Source organism: Heterodontus francisci, chromosome 16, assembly GCF_036365525.1.
Source record: "Heterodontus francisci isolate sHetFra1 chromosome 16, sHetFra1.hap1, whole genome shotgun sequence".
NCBI lineage: Eukaryota > Metazoa > Chordata > Chondrichthyes > Heterodontiformes > Heterodontidae > Heterodontus > Heterodontus francisci.
In genome coordinates, this window is record NC_090386.1 from 87747969 (window position 1) to 87770912 (window position 22944).

The window sequence follows — 22944 nt, forward strand, 5'->3', positions numbered from 1 at the left end:
CTTATCCAAAAGATGGCACCTCTGACAATGCAGCGCTCCCTCAGTGAAGTGTCAGTTTGGATCTTGTGCTCAAGTCTCTGGAGCGGGGTTTGAACCACCAATCCTCTGAATCAGGAAGCGAGAGGTGCTACCAACTGAGCCGCGGCTGACTTGTCAGCTTAGCGATAATATCCGACAAAAACTGGCAGCAGGAGGTTATGGATGGAGAAAATGTTTAATTGCTGGGGAGAAGATGCAGCATTTCAGTTCTGCTTCAGAAATCAGAAGGCGGTGAGGGTTGAAAAGCAGTTTGAAAGCCTGTTTGTGTGGCTAATCAAGATGTAGAAGTCCAAATATTGACACAACTGCAGACTAACCTTGGACAGTTTTCCAGTGTCAAATTGAAGGTTGGAATGAGTGGTCATGTGATTGGACAAGGTAAAGTGTCCAGTAAGGAGTTAGGATGTATATCGATGACCTGGAAACAGAATCTTAGAGGATTCTTGAACATAATGTCTCAATGTGCAAAATGAACAACAAAGCAGTCATTATGTTTAAAGTTAGACTATGGATACCAGAAGTGCCATGACAATTTTGGGGATACAGGAAATTAAAAAACACTCGAAAATGTATCTGTAGCAATTTAACTTGCAATATACCCACCGATTCTTTCTTTTGGGCCTCCTTATCTCGAGAGACAATGGATACGCGCCTGGAGGTGGTCAGTGGTTTGTGAAGCAGCGACTGGAGTGGCTATAAAGGCCAATTCTAGAGTGACAGGCTCTTCCACAGGTGCTGCAGAGAAATTTGTTTGTCGGGGCTGTTACACAGTTGGCTCTCCCCTTGCGCCTCTGTCTTTTTTCCTGCCAACTACTAAGTCTCTTCGACTCGCCACATTTTAGCCCTGTCTTTATGGCTGCCCGCCAGCTCTGGCGAACGCTTGCAACTGACTCCCACGACTTGTGATCAATGTCACAGGATTTCAAGTCGCGTTTGCAGACGTCTTTAAAGCGGAGACAAGGACGGCCGGTGGGTCTGATACCAGTGACGAGCTCGCTGTACAATGTGTCTTTGGGGATCCTGCCATCTTCCATGCGGCTCACATGGCCAAGCCATCTCAAGCGCCGCTGACTCAGCAGTGTGTACAAGCTGGGGATGTTGGCCGCCTCGAGGACTTCTGTGTTGGAGATACGGTCCTGCCACCTGATGCCAAGTATTCTCCGGAGGCAGCGAAGATGGAATGAATTGAGACGTCGCTCTTGGCTGGCATACGTTGTCCAGGCCTCGCTGCCATAGAGCAAGGTACTGAGGACACAGGCCTGATACACTCGGACTTTTGTGTTCCGTGTCAGTGCGCCATTTTCCCACACTCTCTTGGCCAGTCTGGACATAGCAGTGGAAGCCTTACCCATGCGCTTGTTGATTTCTGCATCTAGACAGGTTACTGGTGATAGTTGAGCCTAGGTAGGTGAACTCTTGAACCACTTCTAGAGCGTGGTCGCCAATATTGATGGATGGAGCGTTTCTGACGTCCTGCCCCATGATGTTCGTTTTCTTGAGGCTGATGGTTAGGCCAAATTCATTGCAGGCAGCCGCAAACCTGTCGATGAGACTCTGCAGGCATTCTTCAGCGTGAGATGTTAAAGCAGCATCGTCAGCAAAGAGGAGTTCCCTGATGAGGACTTTCCGTACTTTGGACTTCGCTCTTAGACGGGCAAGGTTGAACAACCTGCCTCCTGATCGTGTGGAGGAAAATTCCTTCTTCAGAGGAACCCACCGATTACTCCTCAGGTTTAACACATCCTTTTCTGTCACAGTATCAAAAATGAGCAAGGGATAAAGACACATTTATTCCTACTTAGATGTTATGGACGTTAACCATGTCCTGGCAAGTTTATGAAGTGAAGTCAGAGGGAGCTGATTGATAAATCAAGGACAGGAGCGAGACAGTAACAAGAAATATGGCACACAACACTTACTCCTTACCAATTTTCTTTCCCCCTTCCTTGAAGGTGTTGTCTTCAGGAGCACTCTGGTATCTTGCCCAAGTGGTCACTACTCGTGTGTGTGAACCTCAACAAGGAGTGACAGCAGCAATTTGACTGTGTGTGGGGGTGAGGGGCAGAGGCAGGGGGTTAGCAGTAAATTCAGCTCAAACTGTCCTCACCCAACACCTTGTCCATTTCCAGCAGGCTTAGCAATCAGAAGTGGGAACTTTTCCTGCTTGACCCCTGCTAAATTCAAGGGTGCTGATGTCGATGGTACAGCATATCCACCATCACCGGTTCAGATCGGTGGCAGCTCCTGAGCTAATTGACCTCAGTCTAGGTCCTTTCTTGTCTGTGTGGCTCAGTTGCTCATTTGTTGAATTCACTGAGCTGTCAGTATTTAGAATACAAATGACTTTAGAATGTCAGTGGTATCTGCAATAATCCAGAACAATATAAATACATAAAATAGGAACGCAGAAAGACCATTCAGCTCACTTGCGACGTCATTCCTTGCACAGGACTAGCTTGGGTCATTCCCTTCCTCCTATACTCACAGTGGCGCAGTGGTTAGCACCGCAGCCTCACAGCTCCAGCGACCCGGGTTCAATTCTGGGTAGTGCCTGTGTGGAGTTTGTAAGTTCTCCCTTTGTCTGCGTGGGTTTCCTCCGGGTGCTCTGGTTTCCTCTCACATGCCAAAGACTTGCAGGTTGATAGGTAAATTGGCCATTAGCAATTGCCCCTAGTATAGGTAGATGGTAGGGAAATATAGGGACAGGTGGGGATGTGGTAGGAATATGGAATTAGTGTAGGATTAGTATAAATGGGTGGTTGATGGTCGGCACAGACTCGATGGGCCGAAGGGCCTGTTTCAGTGCTGTATCTCTAAAATAAACTAAACTATACTCGCTGTAAAACCTATTAATGGAATCTATCCATTATTTGAGTGTTTCAATTGAGATTGCATTTACTGGATTAAGTGGTAGTCTATTATATAATTAGCTCCTCAGTTTGAAGTTGTTTCTCCTTAAATTACTTTGAGACTCAGCTCCAGTTTAACATATTTCTTTTCTCTCAATTGCTTTGGCCTTGGGGGAGTGAATCATTGGCCAAGTAGTTCTCCATCTCCGATTGTCAGGAAACACCTTAGTGTAACTGAGGTAGACTGTGTTTTGAAGCCTCTCTCCCTTGTGCCATTATGTCCCAACAAGGAAAGCATCAGACCCTCAAGATCACTGACTGCACAATCAATCATGGTATAATAATGTAGCATTAATAGTCCACCCTTGAAAACAGGACCAAGGACTTTTGCTGCTTATGCAGTTGTGGGCTTTACAGTTCATCTTATTTATATATCAAAATAATGGTTTTCTTGGGGAGGGGGAAAATAAGCAAAGGGACAGCACGTTAATGCACCAAGATACCGTGTCATGGAGCAATAGGGTAAGTATTCTTACTTATAATTCCTTAATGGTGATCCACTAATCTCAATAATCCCATCATGGGGCAGCACCAAGCACAGGCCAGGTATATCTCCTTGGTGGGGGGGGGGGGGGCGGGCACGGGGGAATAAATAGATTGACACTCAAGCTTTTTGTTTCCATTAACCAGCATTGGCTTGCAGAGTAGCACTGACTGAGATCTGGGAGCTGTTTGTTGCCTTCCTACCCTCTCTGTCTCTGTATCAGAGGGAGATTTGTGTAGAAGACTAGAGAAAAGGTGGGGGGTGCAGGGAAGAATAATACAAAATCTTTCCAACTGAAACAACAAGGTGATACTAAAAACACATGCCTATGTTAAAAAAAAAGTGTCTGAGCTCAAGTGTGGTGCAAGAGTTATCAAGAAGAATCAAACTAAATATAATTATTGACCAAGCCTAAACTTTCTTGGAACAGCCAGGGGTATGGAAATACTATACTGGAGACATGGCAGAAATGTGAAATGAAGATGACATCACCTTCTTGTACATCTCAATAGCAGTTATGTTTGTTTTTGGGTTGTTGTACAGAGACTTCCACTGTGAAAGTAGATGCCCAACAGTAAACACAAAACACTCAGAACAGCACACACTTGAGACCATCTAAACTCAGAATCTTGCAGCTTTTATTTACATTTCTCTTGCGCAAAGAAACATCCAGTGCTTTTATACAACCTGTCAAAAAGCATCAACATATCACAGCATGAAGGAGAAGCTAAGTGCAAAGAAAACCATTTAGAAAAAACACAAATAGCAATGTTTACAGGAAAGTTTACAACACAGTTTTACACAATAACACTAATGCATATTTAAAATGACACAATGTACAAAATTAAAGAACAAAATCAAGAGTGGTTACATATTTGGTTTTGCTTTTAATAAGACACAGTCTCCATACAACATACACAGACAAATCCCTTCCCCAGTTTACTTATTTAGAAAGTTAATCCAACCTGGAATTTAATATTTCTAGGCCACATTCAACCTCTTCTCAAACTGTACAATTGTTAGTTAAGCAAATACCTGATAGGGGAAATGGAAAAAAAAATGAACTTTTAAAAAATCACCATTTAAGGTACAATGGCAAGTTTATTCCCGCCACCTAAATATTTAGGTTTAATTTTACTCTGCTATTACTGAAATCCTCTGTATTTTCAGTCTCTCTTTTTCCCTGTTTCAATTTTGGGGGAAACATTTCCATCACTAAGAATCCTTTGTACTTATCAATATACAGAAATACCAAAAAAAACTATATTTACAAAAAATTCAGTTTGTCTAATACCATATACTGTGTTGCATGACATGTAAGGACATAGGCGAACATTAATGTGAATTACTGTCAACTTAGTACCTCCACAGAATTGAATGACCTTACGTGATGAATGGGGGTATTTATTCAGCAACACAAAGGGAGAAAATACTAACCAAACTCGCCAGTCAGGAAACCCATGGGATCAGATAAAACGTTGATCTTACACCCCCTCAACATTAATTCAAGTGAAGAGTAAAGTCAGGCGGGGTGCAAAACCAACACTGTACTCGATTCCGTCAGTTTGTCCACTGGCGGGATGGATTAAAACTCCCCCCAGTGAGTGGGGTGTGTGTTCCACCTTATCCTGTGGGTTTCCCACTCGACGTGTTAGTTAAAATTTCCCCAAAGTTCCTCTCAATACACACGGCATCATAAAGAACAGAAAATGCTATTGCATCCAGAAAGGTGTTATTGTACAAATAATTGCCCTCTCCATCACAGTGGTCCTACATTGACAGATTAATAGGATTGGTTTAGCTCTCATGAATGGTGCAATGAGCCATTTCAAAAGGGCATTTACGGAGTTTTTCTCTTTGCGTGTTCTCCCTTGCTCTGTTGAAAGCACCAACTCCTGCTGGGGAGCTGGTTCTTTGGAAAGCAGCGGCCCTTTGATACCTTGTTTGAGACAGTCTATACTGCAGATGAATGTCAAGAAGCTAATCAGCCTTGGAAACTATTCAACTATAGAGGCCATTATCTCCAACCCTAAACCTGTTCTCAGCCAATGTCTACACATGCCTAACTTCGGCAGGGGTCACTGCATAATAATCAGGAGAGGCTTGGCTGTTGGTTCCCCTCTCTAACCCAGAGCCACTAAGGATAATTGTTGCATTCAAACTACCATCCTGGCTTCAATCAGCTAACCTGGCCCATAATAGGAACTGAACATGGAAGCTCTTTTCTGTATGGCTCCGTGTAACATTGGGCAGCGCTTTTGCCCATTAGGTCACTGGGAGAGCAAGTTTGTGAAGCTTCTTAAACGAACCCATTTCAGTGCATGGGTTAGCAGTCAAGGGATCTTTCAAGGGAAATTTAGGGTGCATTGAAAAAAATGCCCATGATTAATGAGTCTGTGACAAAACTCCAGCCTCTGTAAGGAGCAGCCAGCTTTGCAGTGGTTCATCGCACCAAGGTTAGTTAGCTGTGGGTCCATGCCTACAAGCCCTCAATTCAAACTAGAAGAGTCAATCACTCAGCTACACCACAAGGAAGAGGCATACTGGAAAACTACAGACTGGATCACCTCTGATCCCATGCACCTCGATCACAGAATACCCTGGAATCAAGCAGCCTTTCCATTATCTGAGACCAGAAAGAGTATAAGGTAACTGGGGGGGTTGGCAGTGGGAGGGTATAGGGTGAGAAAGAGGAGGAGGAGGTAAAATACCTTTTGTTAACAAGAGTGTGCAGTTTGCCAAAAGATTAAAAAAAGGCTTACTGCCAGGGTGTTAGCTGCATCACTGTAATAATTATTGTTGTTTAACAGTATATAGTTACACAGAGTCCTGCCCTTCCAGATGCAGATCCTGTGCGTCCACAGCACCAGTTACTGAAGGTTCGAGCGCACACTTCTTTAAGTGTAGTACAGTTCTAAAATAAATTTTGTACAGTTATACATCAATATAAACTTAAGAGGAATACATAAATAAAGCAAGCTGCAATGCGAAAAGACATCTATTTGGAAAAGCTATCTTTTATATTTTTTTGTTTACAAAAATAGGACATCTTGGGACCACTGAAACTGATACTGACATGAGCTAGGCGGCTGTCGAGATGAACATTAACTGATTAGCCCTGGCAATAAAGAGAATGTGGGAGGGGAACAGGGGCGTGAACTGCAAAAATTACACAGGCGAAAGAAAGATCACTCATTAAACTTTTAACCTTGCAGGCTGCCGGAAAGATTAAATTGGTGGGTGGAGAAAGGGACGAGAAATGGACTTAATTAAAGCCTTAGCAGTATTATCAGACTGCTCATCTCTTATTCATTCTTATTTAAAAACATAGGCCTAGACAGTCAGGCACACCCATGCTTGGGCACAAGGGGATCCCTGAGCCTTAATGGAGAGACCTCAGGATTCCCTGATATTGGGCCTCATTTACATTGAGCTGCTGAGAGAAACGGGAAGCTCAGAGGTGACCGATTTAAAAAAATAAATGTTTGCAACGTAGTTGGTTTGTACAAGTAGTACAAACTCATTCTTAAATGGGAGCAATCATATGGATAGCGTCTGTCTCTGGGTGTCTTATTGCATCAGCCTCTGGACTAAACTATCTCCGTTTGGGAAAGTATGACAGATTGTGACAACTAAGCTAACATATCGCCTGGCTTAATTTTACAAAAGAAAGTAACTGTGCTCCCGGAAGAAGTTTCCCTCCTTCCATGGATTATTCATGGAATAACAGAAATCATTAATCCAGATCTCATTGTGGGATTTTCAAATTTTGAGAGCCACGTATTGGACTTAGAACTAAAAAGACACAATTCTGATCTCAATGACACTTCAGACCTTGCAATAGGGTTGCAATAATAAATTTAGGGAACAGGCACTCATCTACAGGTGGTTTAGACACAGGACACAGATATTTGCAATCCAGCATAAATAAACTATATCCTAAAAATAAAAGATAGAACAGCTGTCAAATGCTGAGCCACAACCAAAGAAAGGAAATCAAATGTAAGTAAAACTGACAAGAATTATACGTCAGACAAGTAGCAATATACACTCAACAATTAGTGGGGAAGTTCAGATTTGAATTCTTTCCAAAATTTGGAGGGAAGCACTTATTTCACCCAATTGATAGGGAGTCCTAAAGAAATTGAGTGATCACAGCTAGTTCACATCAAGTTGGCACTGCGGGCCATTCCAGTTTAATTTCAACTGATATAAATTACCATCCCCAACACAAGCTCTGGGTCTTCCAAATACATTTGCAGTTTGTTTTTAAGCAGGAGTTGTAGCCCCACACTATGGTCTGACTGAGTAACTCTTCACTCTTTCTACTCAGTTCCCTGGAGATGGCAGTACTGCCATTGGAACTCAGTGCACAGCTGCTTCCTCACATTAATCAGCTCACAGGGACGATGAGACCATGTATATAAAACATAGTTCACCAGCTGTCGGGAAGAGTGAGAGTGAGAGCGAAAGCGAGAGAGGACACTGAAATTGGTGCAATTCCAACCACAAAACATTCCCAGCTCCTCGAGACTTAGTCAAGTTGGCTGTCTGAGAGACCAGGCAATAACTGAACCACCTGACACTCGCAACCCAGGGACTGGACAGAATGAGGGGCAAATGTTTACTTAAAATAAAATTGTAGAAAAATGCAACTCCCCGCATACATCACACTCCTTACCCCAACCACCCCTCTCAAAATCACATGATGCTAAAAATAGCAATACACATTGTATTTTTTTTTTAAAAATCAATGGATCAAAGCAGCCTCATCGCAGTTACTATACTTGATGGAATCAGTTTTTGTTCATTTTTAATCGTTTGTGGATCAATTGCTAAATTAGGACATACATTTACAAAATATAAATTAATTCAGTATCAAATGGCAACAATTAAACCTGAAAATGTGAATAAAGCCAGATGCTCCCAACTTTGAGCTAAATCTAATCAAACATCCAAATTTACTGGGCTTATGCTTTTTTCCCTTAATTACGAAATCCAATTTGAATGCTGAGTGGGGCTTCACAAGCCTCGAATAATATTTTGCAATCTCCTAGCATGTTTATTTTATTAAAGTACTCAACTCAGGAATGACAATCGCATTGTTGAAGAATGCTGTGGGTTATGGGGCTGATTTTTATAAAAGGATAAAATAATCTCTGTGCTGGCAATAAGAGACCAGACATTTCATCTGCTTTCTTCAAGACTCCAAAGAGTCTATCAGAGTAAAACACGAACTGAAATAATTAGCCAGTGCCTTAAAGACAAACACTCCTCACTTCACAGATACTTAGAATGGCAAGAGAAAACGGGGCCTTCTATCGTCTTTAAAAAAATGCTCGAGGGGGGTACATCATCAGCCCCCAGAACATCATAGCTAAAGGCATTGCACAGTTGACCTTTTTTTGATTAAAACTAAGCCAGAATGTTAAACATTCAGTATCAGAACCACATACTGTGGAATACAAACACCACTACTAACTTAAGACTAACTTTCCACTTAACCGTGAAAAGTTGCAAACCCCTGAATTTCAAGGCATTAAAATTAAGTGGGACTTGTGCACCAGGTGAAAGAGGGTATAACTACACTGATAGCATAATCTGACACACCCTGCACACAGGGGAAACTGATCAGGATTGGGCCAAACAGGGAGACAGGCTCAATCAAAAGAAAATATAGAATATATGCTTAGACAAAAAATATATATATCACACACACATAGTAAACACTCCATCTATCATGTGGAAAAACAGGATTTATGTTTTTTGTGAGATGAGGGTATGAAGGAAACAAATAATCCTGGGACAAAATTAACTGAAACATTCAGTCACTCAAACATATGTAAGCAGTGACCAGGGCATTTAAAACATCTGATAAGTGTTTTATAATAATGGTTTTTATGTTTCTCTCCAATGAAGGCAGAGTCAGCATGCAGACTGAAAGTTCAGTGTTAGTTTGGGTTATTGGAGAGTACAAGTTTTTTTTTTATACAATCAAACTTTTTTTTTTATAAAAGACACATGCACACACACTTTTTTTTTTTAAATCCTCATTTAAAGCACTGGGTTTTCTTTCTCACAAAACAAAAAGTCACACATACACAACCACTCCCAGTTCCCCTCTCATTTGCAATGCTCAGTCATACAACACGTCAGAGCGGGAGCCCTCCCGTGTCCGCTAACTGCCTCCCCTCCCCAAAAGTGCAAATGGTATTTCACTTTCATCCTTTTGGAGCCTGCAGCATCACCGTATTTTCTAGCTGCCGTGTATCTCAGTGGGGGCGTGGGGATTACAATCTGATCCAACTGATGGTTTGATTTTCTTCATCATGAAGCACTTTTTAATTCCGACCAGTGCAGAAAAGAAAATTACGTACAGACTGAATAAACTTGAGTTATTACTGGCTAAAGATTTTTTTTTGAAAATAAACTTCATGCACGACACCTCAGACACAGTAATCCCTTCAGCCCCAGATTCTCCCTGGATTCCAGTCTGTACCATTTACACAGGGAAACACAACATAGATTCAATGGGGCTAATGGGTGGCTCTGCTCTGTGCTTGTTCCAGGTACCAGTTTGAGGCAATATTTTTGTTTACAATGATTGTCCAGTCACTGAAAAAGTGGGAAGTCATTTGGAGGGGGAAAAAAGAACTGAGCACAAAAACATGCACCTCGCAAAGGGATTGCGGAATGAGGCAGGTGTGAGCATGCCAGGCAGGTCACTGAAACGGCCTCTCACAGATCACCTTTGATGAAGCTTGTGTCCAGGTGCACAATTAGCAAGCGAATGAAGGACATCTCCTTCCGCGTGTTCTCAAAAATAATCCGTGGGTCGTCGGACTGGCAGCGCAGGCAGTTTGGAGCCATCACCATGGCGAGGTTGTTGACGTCCATCTTGGTTTTGCTCACATTAATTGGCTGTGCAAAAATCTATTTAAAAGGGGAAAGAAAAGGACATATTAAGCAAATGTCTCATCTCTCAGAATTTTACATTTTAACTCTGTGAGGGTAAAAGCATGGGGGGGGGGGGGGGGAGGGTGGTGGGAAGGAGGCGTTTTCCACTTTTCCCTGTGTTCGCTGTGAACTGAAAAAACATTTATTTCCCCAATTCAAGTGCCTGCAGCTAAAGAGCGCAGAAAATCCGAGGCTGCCCCTACCAGTGGCTACCCAGTTACTCTGGTTTCGGGCACATTTTGTTTTATGTGAAACTAGTTTGCCTCAATATAAAAACATTTAGGCGAACCGGCCTGTGGAAAGGTGGAGGTGGGGAGACGGGGGCGTGTGTTACAATCAATCCGGCTAGTGCAACAGTGGGGGGAGGGGAACATTGCAATTTGCCTTGATGACTCCAGTCCAGTGAAGGCAGCATGAAAAGCCAAGCCTCCTGCTCCTTATTGAGGGATCTACACTGGCAAGTCCACTGAGTGTGCTGGGCCCTCCCATGGCCTCCCAGCATTCATTGTCTATACATGGCTTATTCCCGAAGAGAGGGGTATTGTAGACAGCAGGAACAGAAATTTTGTTCCCGGATCCCGATCCTGCTGTCGGGATGAAATGCAGATCAGGAACCCGGATATGCCAGCAGTGGGACCGCGAGGGAGATTTGGGGAGGTGGCGGCCTCCTCATGGGAGGCCTGACCAATTATGGGCTATGGGTGGGCTCCCGAGTCTGGGAGGGCCAATAGGAGTGCCAGAGGCTACAGGTGGCCGGCAGCCTTATTGGCATAAGGTGGGTGCTGCCGATGTAGGTGGGTGGACCGAGAGGGTGCCTCAAAATGGAGGTGTCCTCTGAAGATGTGTGAAAATAAAATGTGGCCACAGCTGCAGCTGTAAACCTCTGGCAAATGCGGCTGTGGGGTGGATTAAATAAGGCATCACTGGTCCCTTGGCCTGCCACTGTGAGGCCGCCTCCATCCATCTGACGGGCTTCGTGGCTAAGCTGAGGACCCGTATGCCATCTGGAAAATTCCAAACGCGTCTGATGAGTGCCCTCAATAGGCACTTTAATTGGCCTAACCAACTACCCGCCACAGCCACCCTCAAAATGGGACAGAGGCGGGAACATGCCAGCAGACCAACACGCTGGCTGGTAGCACAAAATTGCCTTTGACCCCATCTCCACACCCCGACAAAAATTCATCCCCAGGTGTCTGTGGGAACTGTACCCCACATTGAGTCACTGGCTTGAATCACCTGCAAAAGGAACAGGCACCTTATGTATATTCATATCCAACAGAACTACATATTAACCCAACACATTTGATTTAGGTGATAAAGGTGGTGTACAACTGACTCATTAAACTCCTGTGGGTTGGGCAGGCTCTTTGATCTCAGCAGATCTAATGTTTTAATTTCAATACACTGATCCTATCTCCTATCCCTCAATATCTTTGCAAAGGCCTTCATTGCAAGTGGATTTGAGTACAGGAGCAAGGATTTCTTACTACAGTTATACAGGGCCTTGCTAAGACCAAATCTGGAGTACTGTGTGCAGTTTTGGTCTCCTTATGTGAGGAAGGATGTTCTTGCCATGGAGGGAGTGCAAAGATGATTTACTAGGCTGCTTCCTGGGATGGCAGGATTGATGTATGAAGAGGGATTGGGTCGACTAGGCCTATATTCACTACAGTTTAGAAGAATGAGAGGGGATCTCATAGAAATCTATAAAATTCTAACAGGACTAGACAGGCTAGATGCAGGGAGGATGTTCCCGATGGCTGGGGAGTCCAGAACCAGGGGTCACAGTCTCAGGATAAAGGGGCATGCCATTTAGAACTGAGATGAGGAGAAATTTCTTCACTCAAGGAGGGTGGTGAACCTGTGGAATTCGCTACCACAGAAAGCAGTGGAGGCCAAGTCATTAAATATATTCAAGAAGGAGTTAGATATATTTCTTAATGCCAAAGGGATCAAGGCATATGGGGAAAAAGCGGGAACTGAATTAGACGATCAGCCACGATCTTTTTTGGATGGCAGTGCAGACTCGCAGGGCCGAATGGCCTACTCCTGCTCCTATTTTCTATGTTTCTATGTTTACTTCCCAAGGATCTATCTCCCTTCGAAATACTCTAATCAAAGAACTTCTCAAGAACCGTGAAAAGAAGTTTCTCCCTTGAGTCTTTAAACCAGTTTAGCAGAAACTCTTAAGATAATGTCCACTTATTCTGGATTCCCTACCACAGGTTAAGTGATATCCCCCAGTTATCCTGTCAATTAATCAGATCACACTTTAACCTGTTCAGTTTTGAGGGAATTAACCCAAGTTTATCCAGTCTCTAATTATTTCTGATTATAATTCGCACGCTACATCCCAAGCATCATCCTGCCAAATTGTCACTGGACTTTCCACGAACCATATCTGTATCCTTCCAGTCTTCTTTGGCCTCCTTGTCTCGAGAGACAATGGGTATGCGCCTGGAGATGATCAGTGGTTTGTGAAGCAGCGCCTGGAGTGGCTATAAAAACCAATTCTAGAGTGACACTCTTCCACAGGCGCTGCAGATAAAATTGGTTGTCGGGGCTGTTACACAGTTGGTTCTCTCCTTGCGCCTCTGTCTTTTTTCCCGACAACTGCTAAGTCTCTTCGACTCGCCACTCTTTAGCCTCGTCTTTATGGCCGTCCGCCAGCTCTGGCGACTGACTCCCACGACTTGTGCAAAAATGTCACAGGACTTCATGTGGCGTTTGCAGATATCTTTAAAGTGGAGACATGGACGGCCGGTGGGTCTGATACCAGCGACGAGCTCGCTGTACAATGCGTCCTTGGGGATCCTGCCATCTTCTCTGTGGCTCACATGGCCAAGCCATCTCAAGCGCCGCTGGCTCAGTAGGGTGTATATGCTGGGATGTTGGCCGCCTCGAGGACTTGTGTGTTGGAGATACGGTCCTGCCACCTGATGCCAAGGATTCTGCGGAGGCAGCGAAGATGGAATGAGTTGAGATGTCACTCTTGGTTGAATTACGTTGTCCAGGTCTCACTGCCATAGAGCAAGGTACTGAGGATACAGGCTTGAAACACTCGGACTTTTGTGTTCTGTGTCAGTGCACCATTTTCCCACACTCTCTTGGCCAGTCTGGAGATAGCAGCAGACGCCTTTCCCATGCGCTTGTTGATTTCTGCATCGAGGGACAGGTTACTGGTGATAGTTGAGCCTAGGCAGGTGAACTCTTGAACCACTTCCAGAGCGTGGTCACCGATCCTGATGGATGGAGCATTTGTGACATCCTGTCCCATGATGTTCGTTTGCTTGAGGTTGATGGTTAGGCCAAATTTGTTGCAGGCAGCCGCAATCCTGTTGATGAGTCTCTGCAGACACTCTTCAGTGTGGGATGTTAATGCAGCATCGTCAGCAAAGAGGAGTTCCCTGATGAGGACCTTCCGTACTTTGGTCTTCGCTCTAAGATGGGCAAGGTTGAACAACCTGCCATCTGATCTTGTGTGGAGGAAAATTCCTTCTTCTGAAGACTTGAATGCATGTGAGAGCAGCAGGGAGAAGAAGATCCCAAACAGTTTAGGTGCGAGAACACAGCCCTGTTTCACGCCACTCAGGATAGGAAAGGGGTAACTGATGAGGCACCGCTCTGCTGAATTGTGCCTTTCATATTGTCATGGAATGAGGTGAAGATATTTAGTAGCTTTGGTGGACATTCTTCCAGTGATGCATCCAAAACTGAACAGTGCTCCGGGTAAGGTCTGAGCAGCACACACCTTGCTTTTAAAGCCCCTGCGTTGAAGCCCTTTCGATTATGTTTTGATTATCTATATGTCAGCTGTTAAAGTTATTTACCTGGACTCAAATCCTGTAATTCATCTGCACATTGTCTCTCCATTTATGCTACATTCCTATTTGCCATCCATGCATCCAAAGGGAACTATTTCACATTTCATTACGCTAAAACTGAATCGGTTATTGTTCCACCCACTCATTTTAATTATTCTTCTTTGTGCGCAGTTTTTTGCTTTCCTTTTCACAGTTCATGACAACCTCCTATCTTAGTATCACCTGCAAATATCTAAAGTCATAGCATCATAGAATGACACAGCACAGGAGGTGGCCATTTGGCCCATCATGCCTGTACTGGCTCTTCGGTGGAGCTATTCAATGAACCTGACTCTCCCCTGCTCTTTCCCCATAGCCCTGAAAATTTTTTCCCTTCAAGAATGTATCCAATTCTCTTTTGAAAGTTACTATTGAATCTGCTTCCACTGCCCTTTCAGGCAGCGCATTCCAGATCACAACAACTCGCTGCGTAAAAACAAACCTTTTCTCGTGTTGCCCATCATTTTTTATTTTATTTAGAGATACAGCACTGAAACAGGCCCTTCGGCCCACCGAGTATGTGCCGACCAATAACCACCCATTTATACTAACCCTGTAGTAATCTATCTATCTATCTATCAGTAATCTATCTATCCCTATCACCTATCTACACTCGGGGCAATTTACAACGGCCAATTTACCTGCAAGTCTTTGGCTGTGGGAGGAAACCGGAGCACCTGGCGAAAACCCACACAGTCACAGGGAGGACTTGCAAACTCCGCACAGGCAGTACCCAGAATCGAACCCAGGTCCCTGGAGCTGTGAGGCTGCGGTGCTAACCACTGCGCCATTGTGCCGCCTATTCTTTTGCCAATCACCTTAAATACGCCCATTTATTCCAAATCCAGGTCAGTGAAAAGTTAGGGACACAGCATTAATTTCTGAAGGGGTGGAGCAGCACTTGGAATCTTACAGCACAAGAGGCCATTCAGCCCATCGTGCCCGTGTTGGTTCTTTGAAAGATCTATCCAATTAGTCCCACTCCCCTGCAAAGTATTTATCCAATTCCATTGTTAAAGCTACAGTTCAATCTGCTTCCACCACTGTCACAGTTTGAAAATCTCCCTTTTAACCTGACTCCTACTTCCCCAGCAGTTCCCTATCCAGTATGCAATGCTCAGAAGCTCAGAAATACATCAAGCTTCAAAGGAATTCTTCCTTCCACCCACCCACCCCAGTCACAACTATCCTGCGCGTGTGCCAAAATTGTACAGCTCTCCACGTTCAACCCCAACAGCTCCGCTCGTTGCTGGTGACGTGTCTACAACACGCTGGCAGATGCCCAGAACGCTTGCTATTTACCTGCAAAAAATGGATGAGGTAACCAAGGACAAGGCGGTTTATTTCAGGCAAAGAAGCGACAACAGCAACAGCAGCCTCAGGATTCTCGTAGTTGTTCACACATTGCGGATAGTACTTCTGTGGGATCAGAGGCTCCTCCAGCTCACGGTACCACAGCTTCAGCAGGGAGGCTGCAGAGGAACAAAAACAGGCAAAAATGAGAAGAGGGGGCCCACTCACTTCAGACACTTGATTGGGGGGGAGATTATGATGGAATTCTTTTTCAAACAATGCCATCCTTTACTGTAAACTAACGACATTAAATGTAGCGAACAGGGCACACGCTCCTCTCTATTGCTCTTTTTCAGATCAATATCTTTTTCACATTAGGTTTATTAATCTCTGCCAGCAATGACATTCCAATCAGAAGGGGCCAGTTGGGTTTTACCCCACCACACGCTAGAGGGAGCAAACGATTTCTCACGTGATGACTTCTCAGTCTTAGTAAAGCCCGGGCACAGAAGACGGGCTTTTCACTCTTCCTTTCTCAGAAGGCGTTGCTACAAAACGGCATATGGTTCAACGGGCACTAATCGAGGACGGACGAGTTATTCCAGGACCACTCTTGTTCTTTCCCCCCCCAAGGGATGAACAACAGTGTTTCCACCGGGCCGTCTATCCTCTGGGTTGAGGCATTTGGGAGGCCAAAAGAATAAAACTATTTTATTTTAAAATAACATTTCATAAGCCTCCCCCATCAATTTTCAAAGGAATTCTTCCTTCCCCACCCTGCTCCCGAGTGACCCGGCACAGTGAGTGACTAATTCATGCTGGGGTACAGCAACATAGTGTAAGCTGTCTTCGCAGTAGCTCATCCAAGTGTTTCTTTGTTCATGAACCTGGACACACAAATGTTGGTGACGTATCTGAAACAGGCACAACCTGACTTTGCCCTCAGCTTGACATGCACATCCAGTAGGGGTCACTCAAAAATCAGGAGCTTCCCCCTCTTCTCATCCAGAAGCCAGTGAAGTCAATTTGTGCACATTCACTGCCACTCCAACTGAGACTGGGTATTCCGACCTCAATGAGATCGTTAACATGAAAAATATGAGATATGAACCCCCAGACCAATTTTAAGAATTACTCAACAAGATTTCACATTTGAAGACTTTTATTATAACTAAACTAAAAGAAATCCCCAGTAACTGAATAGTACTTTGTAAGTACCTGATACTCCAAATTACAAAGAAAGGTTTTTTTTAAAAAAAATTTATTAAAATACTTGGAAACCTCACCCCACACTTAAACGTTACACACTCCTATTTGATGGCGAATTCCTTTGTGTTTAAAAGTCTCAAACTCCTTCCAGTTGCAATGGGTTGGATCTCGCAGACCTTTTCAAAAAGTCAATGGCCTCGTCACTCATTTCTCTGAGCACTTCCGACCGGGACACCCGTGAATGAGGCGATTCCTGGTGATCCTGCTGGTCTCCTACTGCTCCGCAAGCTTCAACTTTCAGAACAGCCTTTCGCTGTAGCAGGCTTCCGACAGCAGGTGTTCCCCCTCTTTCTCTCCCTCTCTCTCTCTATCTCTATCTCAAGGTCACCACTGCTGGCTGTCTTCCTTATAGCCTGCTGTGAGGCTGCAATCACTGGGTTCCCTTCTTACAGCTGTCCTGCCATCAGAAAATCTGTTAAATTTATCCAGATTCAAAAGTCAATCAGTTATTGCCCTTTTCCAATATGTAAAGTCCAGAAGTCTGGTTTCACAGAGCTACCTGGACCTTCCATTGTTCCCAGGCATTAACTGCCTGGTACAATTGCATCTTCAGAATCTCCAATCCTTCTTTACGATTCAAATGTCTAGGAGGGCTTGAAACCCATTGTTCTTCAGGTGTTACCTCTGCAGTCTCTGTTTTTACCCCCCCCCCCCCCAAAAAAAGGTCTTTAATCTGTGTTCTCTGTTGTCCTGGTAACCAAGATTTCTGCCTTATTCTTTAGCAGAGTGGATGTGAGATCACCTGACCTCCATCTTAAACTTTTAAAAATCACAGTTTTTAAAACAATCATGTTACAAAGTCCAGTGTTCATAACACTGGGGAAACTCAGAGATGATGGTTTGAAAATAGACGTCCCTAGCCTGCACGGAACAGCGCCACACAACACAATGGCCCATTGAAATGTCAGGCAGCTCGAGATTTTAAACTCACAAGTAAAAGCAAATCAACAATCTGTGTTCAAATGAAACACAGATGTGATGGAACTGAACCACAGATTTCCACTGTTGACAGATTCTTCCTCCGTTATTGGGTGAGTTTTGCCACTGTTTCTCACTTTCCTGTACACAGCATTTCTGTGCACATGTATTTCATTTTCAGAACAATTTAGGAAGGCCAGAAGTATATATTTTTTAAATGACATTCTGTGGTTCTGCAGTGTTTGCAGGATGAATAAGTATTTAATTCAGTTTGCTGATTATAATACAATCAAATTAGGAACGGTTTCCAAGTTTATTCCTTCCTCGGTCTCAGAAATGATTTATTTTGAACGTGTTCTTGTGATGTGGGTGGCGCTGGCATTGCCACAGTCATTGGCCAACACCAGCTGCTCCTCTTCTTGGTTAGAGGACGGTAAGAGTCAACCATGTAGCATGGAGCTAGTGTCACGCCTAGGCCGGACAGGGCAAGGACAGCAGGTTCCCTTCGCTAAGTGACATTAGTGAACCAACTGAATGCAAACTGGAAACTTCCATAGTCACCAATTACCGGATTTTGCCAAATTCAGACTCTCAACTTCTGGTCATGGTAGGAACTGCATTCAGCTTTTGAGTAACTAATCCAGAAACGTTAGCGCTAAACTACTGGAAGAAGCAAAATACTACAGGTGCTGTAAACGTAAAACTAAAGAAAAACAGAAAATGCTGGAAACACTCAGCGGGTCAGGCAGCATCTGTGGAGAGACAGAGTTACACAATCACCCGACCTTTCTTTCTCCAATATACTTCCGTACCCTTACAGAAAAAGGCTTCGCAGTACCTTTCCCTACCACAAGAGGTTACATGTGCACCATGTAAACATCCAGCAGGAGGATACGTAATGAAGAGTACTGAGAATGTCTACTACTGGAAACTATGAATACTGCTCACTTAATTACAGACAACCAACCCTCTGGCTCCCCTGAGAATGACTCTTCTAGAGTGATTGGGGCACTTGCAAAGGATTAGTTCAACGAGGCGATAAATCGTAAATTACAGAAACTGGAGTAGGCCATTCAGCCCCTTGAGCCTGTTCCAAATTACACTGTAACTAAGTTACAAAGGCCATTACCTGGTATATGGGGGTCAGCAAGGTTTTCTGGGATTCTCCACTGGTCAACCTGTAGTTTGAGTGCATTCACCTCATCTATATCCCCAGGCACTCTGAAAACAGAAAGGCACAGCACTTCAGTCAGCTTCAGTTCAGTGGCTCAATACCCTGCAGTGCTCCACATAGCACGAGATGAAACAACCAGGCTCCGCACAGAGAATTAAAAGAAAAATAGTTAAAGGCCACTCCACCTGTTTACACAAATCATTGAGCCAATTATCACTCAGAAACTGCTTCAATATCTACTGGTTTGATCTAGAAGGCATTTCCCATAGAATCAAATGGACCCCAAGCAGAAAGGTGACTAAAAGCACAGCCCGAAAACAGGTAGGAAGGAGGTTTTAAAAGGTGAGGAGACAGGTAATGCAGGAGAGTTTAGGGTTAGGGGGAAGCGGGTTCCAGTGAGCAGGCCCTAAATGGCTAAAAGATTTTTACATCCAACATACAGCACAGAAACAGGCCATTTCACCCAACTAGTCTGTACCGGTTTATGATTTGCCACTGATGGTGGAACAGAGAGCAAATGAAATGTGCAGGTGACCAGAGAACCAGAGAGCGTGGGAGAGAATATCAGGCTGGAGGAGGTTGGGTGGGCAAAGTCATGTGGGATTTTAGATGAGCATTTTGAATTTGATGTACTGGGGGGGGGGGGGGGGGGGGGGGGGGGGGTGCGGTGAGGCAATGGAGGAGGAGCCTCCTGCAGATTTCAGAGGGTCTTTGACCAGAATGCTTCCACACAGGAAATATTCACCATGACCGTGGAGCCCCGACTCAATGTCTTCACAGAAGGAATAAATACCTGCGTTGTGGTATTTGGTCAAACTAACTCTGGCAAGTCGTACATATTGATTGGAGAAAAGAACAATTGATCGGCAATCATACCACTGACAATCGATTACATCTTTGGTAGGTTGTTCAGCACTGAACAAATATACTCAGGCAGCCATTTTGAGAGAATCAGGTCATCAGACTGGACCCACACTTTAGGAAAGATGTGAAGGCATTGGAGAGGGTGCAGGAAAGATCCACGAGAAGGGTTGCAGGGATGAGGAACTTCAGTTACGAGGACAGACTGGAGAAGCTGGGGCTGTTCCCTTAAGGAAGAGAAGGTTGAGAGAAGATTTGATGGCGGTGTTTAAAATCATGAGGGATCCGGACAGAGTAGAAAGGGAGAAACTGTTCCCAATGGTGGAAGGGTCCAGAACCAGGGGGACACTGAGTTTTTAGTGATTGGCAATAGAACCATAAGCGACACGAGGAAAAACTTTTCTACATAGCCAGTGGAGAGGATCTGGAATGCACTGCCTGAAAGTGTGGTGGAGACAGGTTCAATTGAGGCTTTCAAAAGGGAATTGGTTAACTTTCTGAAGAGAAAAGATTTGCAGGGAATCGGGGAAAAGGCAGGGGAGTGGGACTAGGTGAGCTGCTCTCACGAAGCCAGCACAGACATGACGGGCTGAATGGCCTCCTTCTGCGTTGTAACCATTCTGAGAGATTGGATGGGTTGCCGAGGAAGCGGGTTCTGGTGCGAGTGGGTGGAGACTGGTTGTGGTGGGTTGGAGTGGAGTTGGGTTATGCTGGGTTGGTGAGGATGGGGTGGGGTTCGGTTGCGATAAGGCGGGTGTGGAGGATGCTGATAATATGGAAGTTTGTGCAGAAGACAATTGCATCATTTATAATTGTAGTGCAGTGTAATTGAGGCTTATAGCACATATGAAGAGAGACAAAGGTATGTCTGAGCAGATAGGAGCATGCCGATAGGGTTGCAAATGTTCATTAGAGGCACGTCTCATACTTTACCCTTTATTTAACCCTTTCTGCACTGAATGCTTTGTGGGGCTTTCAACTCATTCCTGAGCTTCCTACCTCAGATGATTGACAGGTAAAATTAGACATCCCAGATGGAAACTTCATTAGAGAGCAGAGGAAAGGAAATAGCGATTGCAAGTCAAGTGCTTTCACCAGCAAAAATAAAGAGAGACTGTAAACACGAACATAATGTAACAAAACCTGAACATAACAAAGTGACAAGAGGCAGCAAATGGGTGCGCAGTTGGGATTCCCTCAAACATAGCTTCTGATCGATTCTCATTAGACGCGATGAGGGTGGGGGTTGAAAGCAGAGGAAAGACATCAAAGGAGAACCAATAGTTTCCTGTCTCCCTTTGTAAAGGTGGCTTATGTAATCGAATCCCATTCAGGTACATGCACAAGCAGTTGGTCTGCACGGGGAATGTTTCTGGAGGCACAAAATGCAGGGAAATAAAAAGAAATCACTGCCCCCGAAAGCTCAATACAGTTTATTTGGTGAGTAGCTAAAACATATGGATGAGAAGGTTAGAATCATAGAACAGTACAGCACAGAATGAGGCCATTCAGCCCATTGAATCTACACCGGCTCTCTTGAACAGATCTCCAGTTAGTTCCATTCCCCACTCCTTCCCCATATTCCTGCAATTTTTTTTCTCTTTTTAAAGGCAGTATTTTTCTCTCTGCTCTGTGCGGAGTTCAGCTGGGGTAGGTGGTAGGAGGTGGGGGAGACTATAACCGGCCTTAATGCCCTGGGGAACATCGGCCAGAATCCTCTTCCCACCATAATCAGTCGCTGACCACGAACATGGCACGGGATACACTGAGCTTCAGCAATCCCCGGTGGAAACGTGGCTTGGTCGGCACCAGCTGAGAAAGGCGGCAAGATCAGCTGGGAATACGCCACACCCATTGCAACTGAATAAGCCTGCCAAAACCCACTGTCCCAGCTCACAAACACCAACAGAGGCAAAGCTCCTTTTTCTTCGTTCTTGGGAGGTGAGGCCAGCATTTATTGCCCAACCCTAATTGCCCTTGAGAAGATGGTGGTGAGTCGCTGTCTCGAACTACTGCAGGTACATCCACAGTGCTATTAGGGAGGGAGTTCCAGGTTTTTGACCCAGTGACAGTGAAGGATCGATATAGTTCTCAGGCAGGAGGGGAACTTGCAGGTGGTGGCGTCCCCATGGGTCTGCTGCCCTGGTCCTTCTAGGTGGTTAGGGCGGCACAGTGGCGCAGTGGTTAGCACCGCAGCCTCACAGCTCCAGCAACCCGGGTTCAATTCCGGGTACTGCCTGTGTGGAGTTTGCAAGTTCTCCCTGTGTCTGCGTGGGTTTCCTCCGGGTGCTCCGGTTTCCTCCCACACGCCAAAAGACTTGCAGGTTGATAGGTAAATTGGCCATTAGAAATTGCCCCTAGTATAGGTAGGTGGTAGGGAAATATAGGGACAGGTGGGGATGTGGTAGGAATATGGGATTAGTGTAGGATTAGTATAAATGGGTGGTTGATGGTCGGCACAGACTCGGTGGGCCGAAGGGCCTGTTTCAGTGCTGTATCTCTAAACTAAACTAAACAGGTCACGGGTTTGGAAAGTGCCATTGAAGGAGCCTTGGCGAGTTGCTGCACCAATAGGAACTAACAGTCATGGAAGCATAATCCCAGGTAAATAGGTAGCACCTTTGGGAAAGATCAGGAAGAGGAGAAAGCAAGGCATCTGTATTTTTTTTATTCATTTGTGGGATGTGGGTGTCGCTGGCTAAGCCAGCATTTATTTCCCATCCCTAATTCCCCTTGAACTGAGTGGCTTGCTAGGCCATCTCAGAGGGCAGTTCAGAGTCAATCACATTGCTGTGGGTCTGGAGTCACATGTAGACCAGTAAGGACAGCAGGTTTCCTTCCCAAAAGAACATTAGTTAACCAGATGGGTTTTACAGCAATTAACAATGGTTTCATGGTCACCATTAGACTAGCTTTTTAATTCCAGATCTATTAATTGAATTCAAATTTCACCATCTGCCGTGGTGGGATTTGAACCCATGCCCCCAGAGCATTAGCCTGGGCTCTGGATTACTAGCCTGGTGACATTACTACTACACCATCACCTCCCCTCTAATATGTACCCAATCAAAGCATAAAACTGTAAGGGGGAAAGAAAACTCTTTCAATTCACTTCCATGGAGTTACTAATTCCAACTCAGACAAACAAATAAATAAATATATGATCTAGGTCCA

At 44.6% G+C, this 22944-nt stretch overlaps 1 protein-coding gene across 4 annotated transcripts in view; it reads right to left on the bottom strand.

The window, feature by feature from the left end:
- Positions 1-4069: 4069 nt before the first annotated feature.
- arhgap46b (Rho GTPase activating protein 46b) overlaps positions 4070-22944 on the bottom strand; it is a 167235-nt gene continuing 148360 nt past the window's right edge. For 3 of the 4 annotated variants that reach the window (XM_068048576.1, XM_068048579.1, XM_068048578.1), the window contains 4 exons: positions 18865-18956; positions 15558-15727; positions 10182-10365; positions 4070-6346 (listed from right to left, as the gene is read on the bottom strand). In XM_068048576.1, the coding sequence (XP_067904677.1) occupies positions 6330-6346; positions 10182-10365; positions 15558-15727; positions 18865-18956 (463 nt within the window). In that variant the 3' untranslated portion in view covers positions 4070-6329. Of the gene's footprint in view, positions 10366-15557; positions 15728-18864; positions 18957-22944 lie in introns of all 4 variants that reach the window. The other variant, XM_068048577.1, reaches the window with a different exon arrangement.